The following is a 12,806-nucleotide window of genomic DNA, read 5'->3' as shown; positions in this document are numbered from 1 at the left end:
CTGGCCGTGTTTGTTTACTATGCTGTGTGGAAGCCTCAGAAGCAGTGGATCACTCTGGACAAGGGGATCTTGGAAAGTCCCTTAACTTACCTCCCTGAGAAGAGGGAAGAAGCCTGGAGGTTTATCTCATACATGCTGGTCCACGCCGGGTAAGGGATGATGACCGACGGTGTCAGAAGAGATTAGAAGTAATTGTTAGGCTGGGCAAGGTGGCACATGCCTGTCATTCCAGCACTTGGCAGTCAGAGGCAAGAAGATCATGGCAGGTTTGAGGTCCACATGACCTACAAGTTGAATTTCAGGCCAGCCAGCCACTTAGCCAGACTCTGTCTTAAAACACAAACAAAAACAGGGGGTCTGTGAGATGGTTCAGAGGGTAAGGTAAAGACACCTGCCAAACCCAATGACCTGAGTTCAATCCCCAGAACCCACACAGCTGAAGGAGAGAACTGACTCCCACAAATTGTCTACACACACACACACACAGACACAAAGATTTTAATTTTTTTAAAAAGTAAAACAAAGCAGGGTGCAATGGAACATACCTTGAATCCCAGCACTAAGAAAGCAGATGCAAGCAGACTCCTGAATTGAGATCTAGCTGGGTCTACACAGAATTCCAGGTCAGCCATGGCTACATAGTGAGATCCTGTCAGAGGATGGGGGATGGGGTGAAGGAAGAGAGATAAAAACTCCAAATTGCCACTGATCTGTTTGGAACATTTGTTGTTGTTGTTGTTATTTGTGTGTGTATAATAACACACTGGTGCCCTTGGAAGCTAGGAGTACTGGGCTCTGCATAACTATCTAATGTTAGTGCTGATATAAGAATGCTAATGAGCTGGACACTGTTGATCCCAGCACTCTGAGTTCAAGTCACTATCAAACCAAAAGTAGGTCACCCTACTCGGATGTTGTCCAGTCATCGTTTAGGTGAAGAAGCAGAACTGAATCAACCACCAGTCCGCCTCCTCCAAACGCATTGTAAAAATTAACTTGTGGGCATATTGAATGATGCGCACTAGGATTTAACCGACTCACTACCAGTTAGCAGCACAAGGAGGTACAGAAGCCGCATAGGTGGAACTGGAGAGAAGGCACAGTGGTTAAGAGCACTTGTTGGGCACCGTCTCATGTGCGTGTCACCTCAGCGCTGTGACAAGTGGAGACAGGAAGATTGCTGGTGCTTGCTAGCTGCCAGTCTAGCTGACTAACACAGGCCTCGGGTTCAGGAGAGGCGCTGCCTTAGTGGAATAAGGTAGAGCAAGGATGACGGAAGAGAAGCCCCAGCGCTCTCTCCTGGCCTCAGGGTGCATTACACAACACCTGTACCGCCCTCCCCCCCTACACACACACACACACACACACACACACACACACGATGGGAGGAAGCAAAGAAAGAAAGATAATGAATAGGGAGGCAATGTTTGCTTCCTAGTTTTGCTTACAGTTCCTCCCTCCCTTCCTCCCTCCCTCCCTCTCTCTCTTCTCTCCCTCTCTCTTTCTCTCTCTCTGTATTTCTTGCTGTTCTGGAACTCACTCTGTAGACCAGGCTGACCACAAACTCACAGAGGTCCACCTGCCTCTGCCTCCCGAGTGCTGAGATCAAATGCATGCACCACCACCGCCCAGTCATTTACAGTTTCTTAAATGTGAGAGCCTCTCAAGACCTTACTCAGAACCAGGCGACCCATGGTGTTCGCCTGCAATCTCAGTAGGTGGGAGGTAGAGACAGGAGGATCAAGACTTCAAGGCCAGTATAGGCCAGCGTAGGCCTTGGCCAGGACAGCCAAGGCTACACAGAGAAACCCTGTCTCAAAAATAAAAAGAAAAAGAAAAAGTGTGAAAAGGGTTTACTCATTGTGTTTGGTCCTCCATGCCCACTGTGGTCAGCAAATAGCTTGTGGCTGTCCTGCTTCTTTGGGGGAGCCCTGTGGTATTGGGTGAATTGAGCTTCACCCATGTGACCCACCCAACCCTGGATTTAAATGACCAGTTTTTTTTTCTAATATTTATTTATTATGTATACAATATTCTTTCTATGTGTATGCCTGAAGGTCAGAAGAGGGCACCAGACCTCATTACAGATGGTTATGAGCCACCATGTGGTTGCTGGGAATTGAACTCAGGACCTTTGGAAGTGCAGGCAATGCTCTTAACCACTGAGCCATCTCTCCAGCCCAAATGACCAGTTTTTGATCAGTGGCTAAGCAGACAGACAGGGCAGGGTGCTGGGTGCTTTGCCTAAGGCCTGGAGCTTCATGTGCGCTGAGCAAGTGCTGTTTCCTCTGAGCTACGTCCTGAGCCCTTGAGCACTTTTGTTTTTCATTAAAATTTGTTTTGATACAGGGTCTCTTGATGTAGCCCTGGATGTACTGGAACTAACTGTGTAGATCAGACTGGCCTTGAACTCAGAAATCCACCTGCATCTGCCTCCCAGGAAAAGGAATGAAAGTTGTGCTCCACCATGCCTGGACCTCATTCTTTTAGTTAGTTTCCTTGGTGTTTGTTTCAGTTATAATTGTTGTAAAGTAAAATTTATACATTTATATTTCTAAAATACTTTTATTTGTTTTACATATCGAAGCTTCAGGTAAGATTTTATTTCAAGCCAGGTGGTGGTGGCGCACGCCTTTAATCCCAGCACTCGGAAGGCAGAGGCAGGAGGATCTCTGTGAGTTCGAAGGCCAGTCGGGCTACAAAGCAAATTCCAGGACAGCCAAGACTACACAGAGAAACCCTGTCTCAAAAAAACAAAAACAGACAAACAAAAAAAGATTTTATTTCAAAATAAATAACAGTTGGGCTGGAGAGATGGCTCAGCCATTAAGAGCATTGACAGCTCTTCCAGAGGTCCTGAGTTCAATTCCCAGCAACCACATGGTGGCTCATAACCACATATAGTGGGATCTGATGCCCTCTTCTGGTGTGCAGGCATACATGCAAATAGATCACTATATACATAAAAAAGTCTTAAGAATTATTTTTTAAAAAGAGAAGAGAAAAAAAAGAGAATGAAACAGACAACAGAGTTGCCTGCTTAAAAAAGCTAGAATGGAGACCGGCTCAGTGGTTAGGAAGGCTTGCTGCTCAGCCATGAGGACGGTAACTTTGATCCTAAGACTCACATGGAGTGACCCACAGTTTCAGTGACTCCAGCACTAAATGATGCGGTGCTTTCTTCTGGCTGCCACGGGGGCTCGCTCTCTCTGCCTGTTAAAAGATAGGCAATAAGATTCTAGCACATTCTTAAGGAGCACTATCACATGCAAGTCTCCCATGACCACAGCCGCTTGGATATTTGACCGGTGTTTGTCTCTGCAGAGTCCAGCACATCGTGGGCAATCTTTTCATGCAGCTGGTTCTGGGCCTCCCCTTGGAAATGGTCCACAAAGGCCTCCGAGTGGGGCTGGTGTACCTGGCAGGAGTCCTTGCAGGTCAGTGTTCTGGGGGACATGGAATCGACAAGTCTGGGCTCTTAAGACGAAGCCAAAGGTAATAGATGCCTACAGTGGGCTTTTTGCTGGAGTCAGTATTTACTGCACCCAGCATATGACATGCATAATTATAATATGCTAAGGAACATGGTAAGTGTTAGAGATGACTGGTCTAGAGATTAGATATTAGAGATGTTACAAGCGCCTGAAGAAAGGTTGCAGTGACTGAACTCAGATTAACCTCGTAGCATTCACACAATTCAAAACTACAAACAGCTTGGTGTTTGGATCTTGAAGCCCCTGATCTGCTAGACCAAAGGGCCTGGAGAGTAACATGGCCAGATTTGTATTTAAGAAAGACATTTTTCTGGGTGTGGTGGTGCACGATTTTAACCCCAGCATTTGGGAGGCAGTCTACAGAGCCAGTTCCAGATCAGCCAGGGCTACATAGATATCCCAAAATAAATAAATGCTCTCATTTTGAGAAAGCTGTAGATTGATATGAATTATAAGAAATGGTACCTTAAGATCCCAAATGCTTTGCTCGTTTGTCCCCAGTGTTGCCATCCTGTAATTTTTTTAAAAAATTTATTTATTTATTATATATACAGTGTTCTGCCTGCAGGTAGACATGCAGGCCAGAAGAGGGCACCAGATCTCATTACAGATGGTTGTGAGCCACCATGTGGTTGCTGGGAATTGAACTCAGGACCTCTGGAAGAGCAGCCAGTGCTCTTAACCACTGAACCAACTCCCCAGTCCGCCATCCTATAAATTTTAACATAGCAACACAGCCAAGATATTTACAGTCACACGGTTCATGATCATGCCATTCACGGTCATGTAGTTGAGATAGTAAATACCCACAACTCCAGGGAACCCTCACTCTGCCTTTTTATGGCTCAGCCTCTTTCTTCCCGCCTCTCTTCCTTCTTTTCCACTGACAAGCACTAACCTGTTCTCACTCTTTGTTTGTGTCATTTCAGGAAAGAATCACGGTTAATTTTTGCCACCGCAGAGAAGTATTCTGTTTACGGTCTTTTTATGTTTTGGTTTGGTTTTTCAAGACAAGGTTTCTCTGTAGTTTTGGAGCCTGTCCTAGAACTAGCTCTTGTAGACCAGGCTGGCCTCGAACTTACAGAGCTCCTCCTGCCTCAGCCTCCCGAGTGCTGGGATTGAAGGCGTGCGCCACCACTGCCCAGCTGTGTTACAGTCTTGTCTAGTTGTTGACTCCTTGAAGGATAGCTGAGTTGTTTTACCCCTTTCCCCGTTGCTTTTTGAGACAGGCCATCCTGTAGCCCAGGCTAGCCTTTAACTTGCTAAATAACGAAGGATGCTCTGAATTCCTGATCCTCCTCCCACCACCTCCCCAGTGGTAGGATTCTGGGTTTATATGGTGTTGGGGACTCAGCAGCTTTTTGACTTCTAGGCAAATACCTGCTGAGCTACATCCCCAGCCTTTTTTTTTTTTCTGTTCTCTTCTTCTTTTTTCTTTTATGAGATAGGGTTTCTCTGTGTAGCCCTGGCTGTCCTGGAACTCTCTCTATAGACCAGGTTGACTTTGAACTCAGATATGCACCTGCCTTTGTCTCCCAAGTGCTGGTATTAAAGATATGTACCACCACAGCCCAACCTTTCTGTTTTTGAGACTGGTCTCATAGCTCAAGCTGCCTAAGCACTCTCTAATGTAGCCCATCCTGGCCTCAAACACAAGATCCTCTGCCTTAGCCTTCCCCGTACTGAGATTGCAGGAATGAGTCATGTCTTAGGGTTTCAATTGCTGAGATGAAACGTGTGACCAAAAAGCAAGTTGGGGAGAAAAGGTTCATTCGGCTCACACTTCAGCATTGCTAGTTACCAATGAAGGAATTCAGGAGAAAAACTCAAACAGGGCAGGAACCTGGCAGCAGGAGCTGATGCAGAGGCCATGGGAGAGAGCTGCTCACTGGCTTGCTCCTCATGGCCTGCTCAGCCTGCTTCCTTATAGAGCCCAGCACCACCAGCCCTAGGATGGCACCGCCCACAATGGGCTGAACCCTCCCTCATCAATCACTAATTTAAAAAGTGCCCTACAGGCCTGCCGACAGTCCACTCTTTATCTTATGGAGGCATTTTCTTGATTGAAGTTCCCCCTTTGATGTGGGAAGGTCATATGTCAGTCTGTTGATTTCATTGGTTAATAAAGAAACTGCCTTCGCCCATTTGATAGGCCAGCCCTTAGGTGGGTGGAGTAGACAGAACAGAATGTTGGGAAGAAGGGAAGTGAGCTCAGACGCCATGCCTCTCCTCTCCAGGGCAGATGCGATGAAGCTCCGGCCCAAGATGGCCGCAGGTCTTTCCTGGTAAGACACCACTTCGTGGTGCTACACAGATTACTAGATATGGATTAAGCAAGATTTGAGAATTAGCCAAGAAGAGGCTAAGGCTAGTGGCCAAGAAGTGTTTAAAAGAATACAGTTTCCGTTTAATTATTTTGAGGCATAAGCTAGCCAGGTGGCCGGGAGCCGAGCGAGATGAAAAGCAGGCCCACAGCTCCTTCTACACCCCTTGATGATATCATTTTATTATTTATTTAAATTTATTTATTTATTTATCTATACAGTGTTCTGCCTGCCTGTATGCCTGCAGGCCAGAAGAGGGCACTAGGTCTTATTACAGATGGTTGTGAGTCAACATGTGGGTGCTGGGAACTGAACTCAGGGCCTCTGGAAGAGCAGCCTATGCTCTTAACCTCTGAGCCAATCTCCAGCCCTTCAGATGATTTTAAATTGTGTCAAATTGACATAAAATTGTCCATCACACGCTACCACATCTGGTACCAATATTTTTTCTCCTTTATAGCCTTATTTTCAAATAAGGTCTCGATGGGTTGTGGTGGTGCACACCTTACTCCCAGCCCTCGGGAGGTAGAGATGGATCTCTGGTTTCAAGGTCAACCTGGTCTAGACTGAGTTCCAAGACAGCCATGGCTACCCAGAGAAACCCTATCTCAAAAAAAAAAAAAAAAACCAAAAAAACAAAAAAACAAAACAAACAAACAAACAAATCAAATCAAGATCTCCTGTTTTCAAATATTATTCCTGGGCATTGGGCATTGGATGTCAACATGTGGTTTAGGGATTACAATTCAACTCAGTTTAGTGTTTGCTTTTCCTTTCCTCCTTAGATGATGGGAGATATTTATCAACTGCTATTTGAGAGACTTTCTGATTTGTAGTGTGCAATAGCAGGAATATGGACAGCAGGAAGCAGTCTCGAGCTATAGTAAACAGAGCTTTGTGAACGCCTGGTGCCAAGGTTCTTCTCTTTCTGTTTCCTCCTGCATCTTTTTGTCCTGTCCTCGAATACAGAGGTGTAGACTTGCGGGCCTCCTGCATCTCTTACACATTCCTGCTCTGCCCAGGGCTGGATTTGAACCTGTGGGCAGCACTGTCCCACGGTCTCTGGTGATTTGGGCAATTGCTTCTTGGCAAGTTTCTCTCGCCATTCAGGTCTATGCTTCCCAATCTGTTGGGATCACCTGCAAATAGACTAATACCTAACGATTCCCGGTGATCAAAAGAAAGCCAAGATGCCAAGTGAGCGTTCTGTCACCCTTGCCTTCAGCTCGGCATCCGCAAGCTGACTGATGTCACAGTCACCTGGAGGGTTCGGGACACCTGAGGCCACTCAGATCCCTCTCAGATCCCACCAGACCTACTGACTCAGACAATCTGGGGATGGGACCCTGGAACCCACATTTTTTTTATTTTTTATTTTTTTTTTGGTTTTTTGAGACAGGGTTTCTCTGTGGCTTTGGAGCCTGTCCTGGAACTAGCTCTGTAGACCAGGCTGGTCTCGAACTCACAGAGATCCGCCTGCCTCTGCCTCCCAAGTGCTGGGATTAAAGGCGTGTGCCACCATCGCCCGGCTGGAACCCACATTTTTGTAGGGCATTTGACAATAAAGTGGACTGTTTTATGTCAACAGCAGAAGTCCCTGATCTTTTATAGACTAATAGTTTAGTACTGTCTGTTTTCTTTGTATTAGCCTGTCTGTTATGTGACTGGTGCTAATCGGGTGGGTTTAAATGTGTATTTCTGATGGCTCATGACTCCCTCTTGCCGTTTCGGCGTCTCTGAAAGGTTTGTTTGAATTATCTGCCCATTTGAAATTTTGGCTCACGTTCTTTATTGAATGGAACTGTATATGACATGCAGATAGTTTCTTCTGTCTGCATTTTGTCATTCATTCCCTCTTTGGGTTTTGGTAGGGTAGGGATTGAGCCAGTGCTTACATGCTTGCTGAGCGAGGCGTACAGCTAAGCTGCCTCTGCAGCCTCTTTTCTTTCCCTACCCCTCTCTTTTTATTAGCTTATTTTTTGTTTATTTATACAATTTGTCCATTTTGGTTTGTGATATGTAGAATGACATTGACTTTCTCATGTTGAACCAAGCTTGCTTTTGGGAGGTCAAATGCCACTTGGCCATAGTATGTTATGATTTTTATAGACTATTGGATTCAATTTATTAAAGTTTTAAAAGACTAATTTTGTTTTGTTTGTTTGATTTTTTGTTTTGTTTTGTTTTGTTTTTGGAGACAGGGTTTCCTTGGTGAGTAGCCTTGGCTGTCCTGAAACTGACTCTGTGGAACAAGCTGGCCTCGAACTCTCAGAGATTCACCAGCTTCTGCCTCCTGAGTGCTGGGATTAGAGGAGTGTGTCCACCACCACCAGGCTGATTTGTTTTTAATTATGAGTGTGTGTGTGGGTGTGTGCATATGAGTGCAAGTGCCAGCTGAGGCCAGAAATATTGGTTCTCTCTCCTCCTCCCCTTCCTCTTCCTCCTCCATCTCTCCTTCCTTTCTTACCTCTCTCTCTCCCTTCCTCCCTCTCTCTCTCCTTTCCTCCCTCCTACTCTTTGGGGGCCCACCACCTAGCTCCCAAATAAATACATGGAGACTTACTCTTACTTATGAATGCCTGGCCTTAGCTTGCCTTAATTCTGGCCAGTTTTCTAACTTAAATCAACCTGTTTCTCTTCTATGTTTCACCTCTGGGCTTTTTATCTTTCTTTATTCTATTTATCTTTCTTTACTTCTTACTCTGTGGCTGGTTGTGTAGCTGGCTCCTGGTGTCCTCCTCTCCTTCTCCTTTTCTTGCTTCTCTAGAGTCTAGATTTCTCCTATTATTTATTTTCTCTGCCTGGCAGCCCCACCTATCCTTCTCCTGCCTTGCTATTGGCTATTCAGCTCTTTATTAGACCAGTCAGGTGTTTCAGGCAGGCAAAGTAACACAGCTTTACAGAGTTAAATAAATGCAACATCAAAGAATGCAACACATCTTTGCATCACTAAATAAATATCCCACAGCATAAACAAATGTAACACATCTTAAGCTATTATTCCATAACACCCTCCCTTCTTCCTTTGTTTCCAGGGCACTCAGATTTGGGCAAGTGCTCTCTTACTGGGTCAGATCCCATAGTCCTTGGCTGTAGTTTCTTGTAATGAATTTGCTCATTTTGCACTAAAATAATGCTTGCTTCATACAACAAGCAGGGAAGTGTCTTAGCCTCTTCGGTTTTATGGAGAAGGTTAGGTGGAGTTGTCATTACTCTGGGGATCAAACCCAGAGCCTTGCACACGGTAGGGAGGCAGGCACCCTGCCACTGAGGCGCATTCTCAGCCCTGCGATCCCTTCTCATCTCAATGATTGTTACAGTTCAGCAGAGAAGTGGGGTGGATGCCTATAACCCTAACACCCAGGAGATGGCGGCAGGAGGATCAGGACTTCAAGGCTACCCTCTGCTACATAACAAGTTTGTAAACAGCTTGGTCTATGTGAGACACTGTCAAAAAACAAAACAAAACGCCAGCAATAAAGCCATCTCAGCCTGTAATTTGCTTTGTGGAAAGATTTTAAAGTTTAATTCAATTTTAAAAATAGTTATCAAGCCAGGTGTGGTAGCACAACTTTAATCCCGGCACTCAGGCCAGCCTGGCCTACAGAATAAATTCCAGGGCAGCCCAAGGCCACTCAGTAAGATGTGGTTTAAAAAATAAACAAAATTAAAAGATCAAAACAACAACAAAATCCTTTCCTATCTTTTTATTTATTATCTGGTGAATATGCTGTGGTCAAAATTTTCCCATTTATTTTGTTTTGCTCTTGTTTTTTGAGATAGGATTTTACTATGTAGACCAGACTGACCTTGAATTTGTGGCAGTCCTCCTTCCTCTGCCTACCATGTGCTGGGATTAAAAGTATGTGCTTCTGTGCCAACTTTTCATTCTGCATATGTATGTATGTATGTATGTATGTATGTATGTATGTATGTGGTGTATGTGTGCATTTGAGAGTACCATGGTATGTATGTTGAAGAGATGTTTCTCCTCCTCCTCTTGTGCCCCTCCCTTTCCCCTCCCCCTCCTCATAACAGAAATTTCTTTTGAGAAAGTTGTTCCTTCCTGAGTGCTTCCTCAGCGCATTCTTTGTTTTCATGTGTATGGGAGTTTTGCCTGCGTGCACACATGGCACACATGCATACAGTGCCTGCGTGCACACATGGCACACATACACAGTGTCTGCGTGCACACATGGCACACATGCATAGTGCCTGCATGCACACGTGGCACACATGCATACAGTGTCTGCGTGCACACGTGGCACACATGCATACAGTGTCTGCGTGCACACATGGCACACATGCATACAGTGTCTGCGTGCACACATGGCACACATGCATAGTGCCTGCATGCACACGTGGCACACATGCATATAGTATCTGTATGCACACGTGGCACACATGCATACAGTGCCTGCATGCACACGTGGCACACATGCATACAGTGCCTGTGTGCACACGTGGCACACATGCATACAGTGTCTGCGTGCACACGTGGCACACATGCATACAGTGCCTGCAGTGACCAGACTAGGCATCAGATCTCCTGGAACTGTAGTTATGGGTGGTTGTGAGCTACAAGGAAGAGCAGCCGGTGCTTGTAACAGCTGAGCCATATCGCCAACCCTCAAACATTCTAACACAAAATATAGATGCTATTACATCCTAAGGGAGGTCATGAGAGGAAAAGACAAACCATGAAAGTAAAAAGCATAGCAAGGACATCATTTGGCTCACCTTTTGGTACAGATATCTAGGACTGGGTTAGTAAGTGAGTTTCATCTCGCTTGGAAGATATGATTGGACCTTATGTCATGAAGGATGCTGAGGCCACCTTCAGGGAGATGGCTCAGGGGGTACAGCTCTTTTTTTTTTTTATAATTATAGGAGATAAGAATACCTCTAGTACTCAGAACATGGTTATCACACTTATTTTTTGTGTACTTGTGTATGTGCATGTAGACTCTTGTGGAGGTCAGAAGACAACCTGTTGGAGCTGGCTCTTTCCTTCCCCCATGTGGGTCCCAGGGATCAAGTTATCGGGCTTGGCAGCAAGCTTTTACCTGCTGAGCAGTCTCACTGGCCCAGCTGAAGTTATAGCTAGCCAGGCTACAAAACACATCACACAGTGCTTTCGGATGATATGTGTATCAACTCTTTTATGTCCCCTCAAAGCCTACTGGGGACTGTTTTATTTGTATTTCCATGGTATAGACAGGAGGCATAATGTCCTGAAGTCATGGCTAATGAGTCTGGCTCCAGAGCCTGAGCTCCTGTGTTAGCAGATGTTTAATGTTTCGGTAATAACCTGTGTGCCCGAATCTACACAGCACAGAAGGACAAGGTAGAATTGTTGCTTGCTAATATAAAAATGGTCAAAATGTCTCATATTTTTACTGTAGACTTTTTAAAGCCTACTTCATTTACAATTCTTACAGCTCTGTCTGGCCTTTTGTGTTTTATTTCTCCAGGGTCCCTCGCCAGCTCCATTTTTGACCCCCTTAAGTCTCTTGTGGGTGCTTCAGGAGGAGTCTATGCACTGATGGGAGGCTATTTTATGAATGTTATAGTGGTAAGAATTTTGGGGGTGGAAGTCTCAAAGACAGTCTCTCATGTAGCCCAGGCTAGCTTGGTACCTGACATGTGGGCAGAGGATGGCCTTTACTTTGCTCCTCGCCTAGGTTCTGGGGCTTTACCCTTTTATGTGCAGAGATGACAAGCAAACACCACCGTACCCCATTTCTGGACTTAAAAAAAATCCAACTTGTTTATTTTATTATTTATGTTATAAATATATATTTATTATATTATTTTATGTGTATTTTCCCTGTATGTATATATGTATGACATGTACATACTTGGAGTGTGTAGAGGTTAGAAGAGGGATCTGACCCCCTGAAGGTGGTTACAGATGGTCGTGAGCCATTATGTGGGTGTTAGACTCAAACCCAAACCCTCTGGAGCCATCTTGCCAGCTCTTAGACTTTTTTGCTTTTTGTTTTCTTTATAAATGAGTAGTTGTTTGATTCAGGGAATCCTGATTTATCACCATTTACTGAGTTCTTAGCTAAGAATTGTTTGGCCACTAGAAAAGACAACTCCCAGCCTGTCTGTTGTAACCCTTTGTGTCCGGCCGTCACCAGGATACCACTTAGTCAGATATCTGTGTTTTGATTTATTAAGTTGCTTCTCCCTCCCCTTTCAAACAATAAACTTTCTTCCCAGGGAGCTAAAGTTCGATTAAAAATAACAGCTTAGGGCCAGCAAGATGACTCAGCAGGTAAAGGTCTTGCCACCAGGCCCTAAGGCTTGAATTCAATCCTCTGGACGCATATGGTGGAAGGAGAAGGCCTATTCGCACAAGTCATGTGACCTACACATGTGAGGCATGGGTGTACACACACACACACACGATACATTTCTGAAAATGTAATTTAAAAATAATAGCCTGCCATTGCCAGTCTTGTAAAAGAGTGAAAGAAATGCTCAAATAGTGGGCAAATCTCTCTTAACTCCTACAGGGAAAGAAGATGAAATAGTAAAAGAATAACAACCAGAAAGACTTAGAAATATTTTACTAGACTCATCTCTCCATTTACTGACAAGTTAAATGCTGATTTTATGTTACTTGTAATGAAATTATGTAATTTACATTATACAATTAAGCAGTATATTTTGTTTTGTGGTCCAAAGTACAGCAAGTAGCCTTGTCTTTTTCCGATGCATTTGAAAACTTGACTGTTGGACATATAATTTGTCTTTTAAATCTTTAATGAATAAGCATTGCTTTAAGCTGGGTATGGTGGTCCATGCCTTTAATCCTGGCACTTAGGAGGCAGAGGCAGGCGGATCTCTATGAGTTCAAAGCCAGCTTGGTCTACAGAGCGAGTTCCAGGACAGCCAGGGCTGCACAGAGAAATCCTATCTCGAAAACAAAACCAAAAGCAAAAAGAAAACCAATAAACATTGCTTTAAATGAAACAGC

General features: G+C 44.6%; 1 protein-coding gene and 1 long non-coding RNA gene across 3 annotated transcripts in view; one reads left to right on the top strand and one right to left on the bottom strand.

Annotated features, from left to right (window-relative positions):
• The window catches only part of LOC130883519 (uncharacterized), a 72,346-nt gene that overhangs the window by 5,815 nt on the left and 53,725 nt on the right, over positions 1 to 12,806 (bottom strand). Inside the window, exons 2-3 of the long non-coding RNA XR_009057978.1 lie at positions 546 to 649; positions 91 to 330 (exon numbers count right to left, since the gene is read on the bottom strand). This is a non-coding gene — a long non-coding RNA (uncharacterized LOC130883519). The remainder of the gene's footprint in view (positions 1 to 90; positions 331 to 545; positions 650 to 12,806) is intronic.
• Positions 1 to 12,806, top strand: part of Rhbdl2 (rhomboid like 2) — a 45,751-nt gene that overhangs the window by 27,312 nt on the left and 5,633 nt on the right. For both annotated transcript variants that reach the window (XM_057784047.1, XM_057784046.1), the window contains 3 exons: positions 1 to 149; positions 3,325 to 3,437; positions 11,293 to 11,393. In XM_057784047.1, the coding sequence (XP_057640030.1) occupies positions 1 to 149; positions 3,325 to 3,437; positions 11,293 to 11,393 (363 nt within the window). The remainder of the gene's footprint in view (positions 150 to 3,324; positions 3,438 to 11,292; positions 11,394 to 12,806) is intronic.

Source organism: Chionomys nivalis, chromosome 11 (assembly GCF_950005125.1).
Source record: "Chionomys nivalis chromosome 11, mChiNiv1.1, whole genome shotgun sequence".
NCBI lineage: Eukaryota > Metazoa > Chordata > Mammalia > Rodentia > Cricetidae > Chionomys > Chionomys nivalis.
This window is presented reverse-complemented; position numbering and strand designations above follow the sequence as displayed.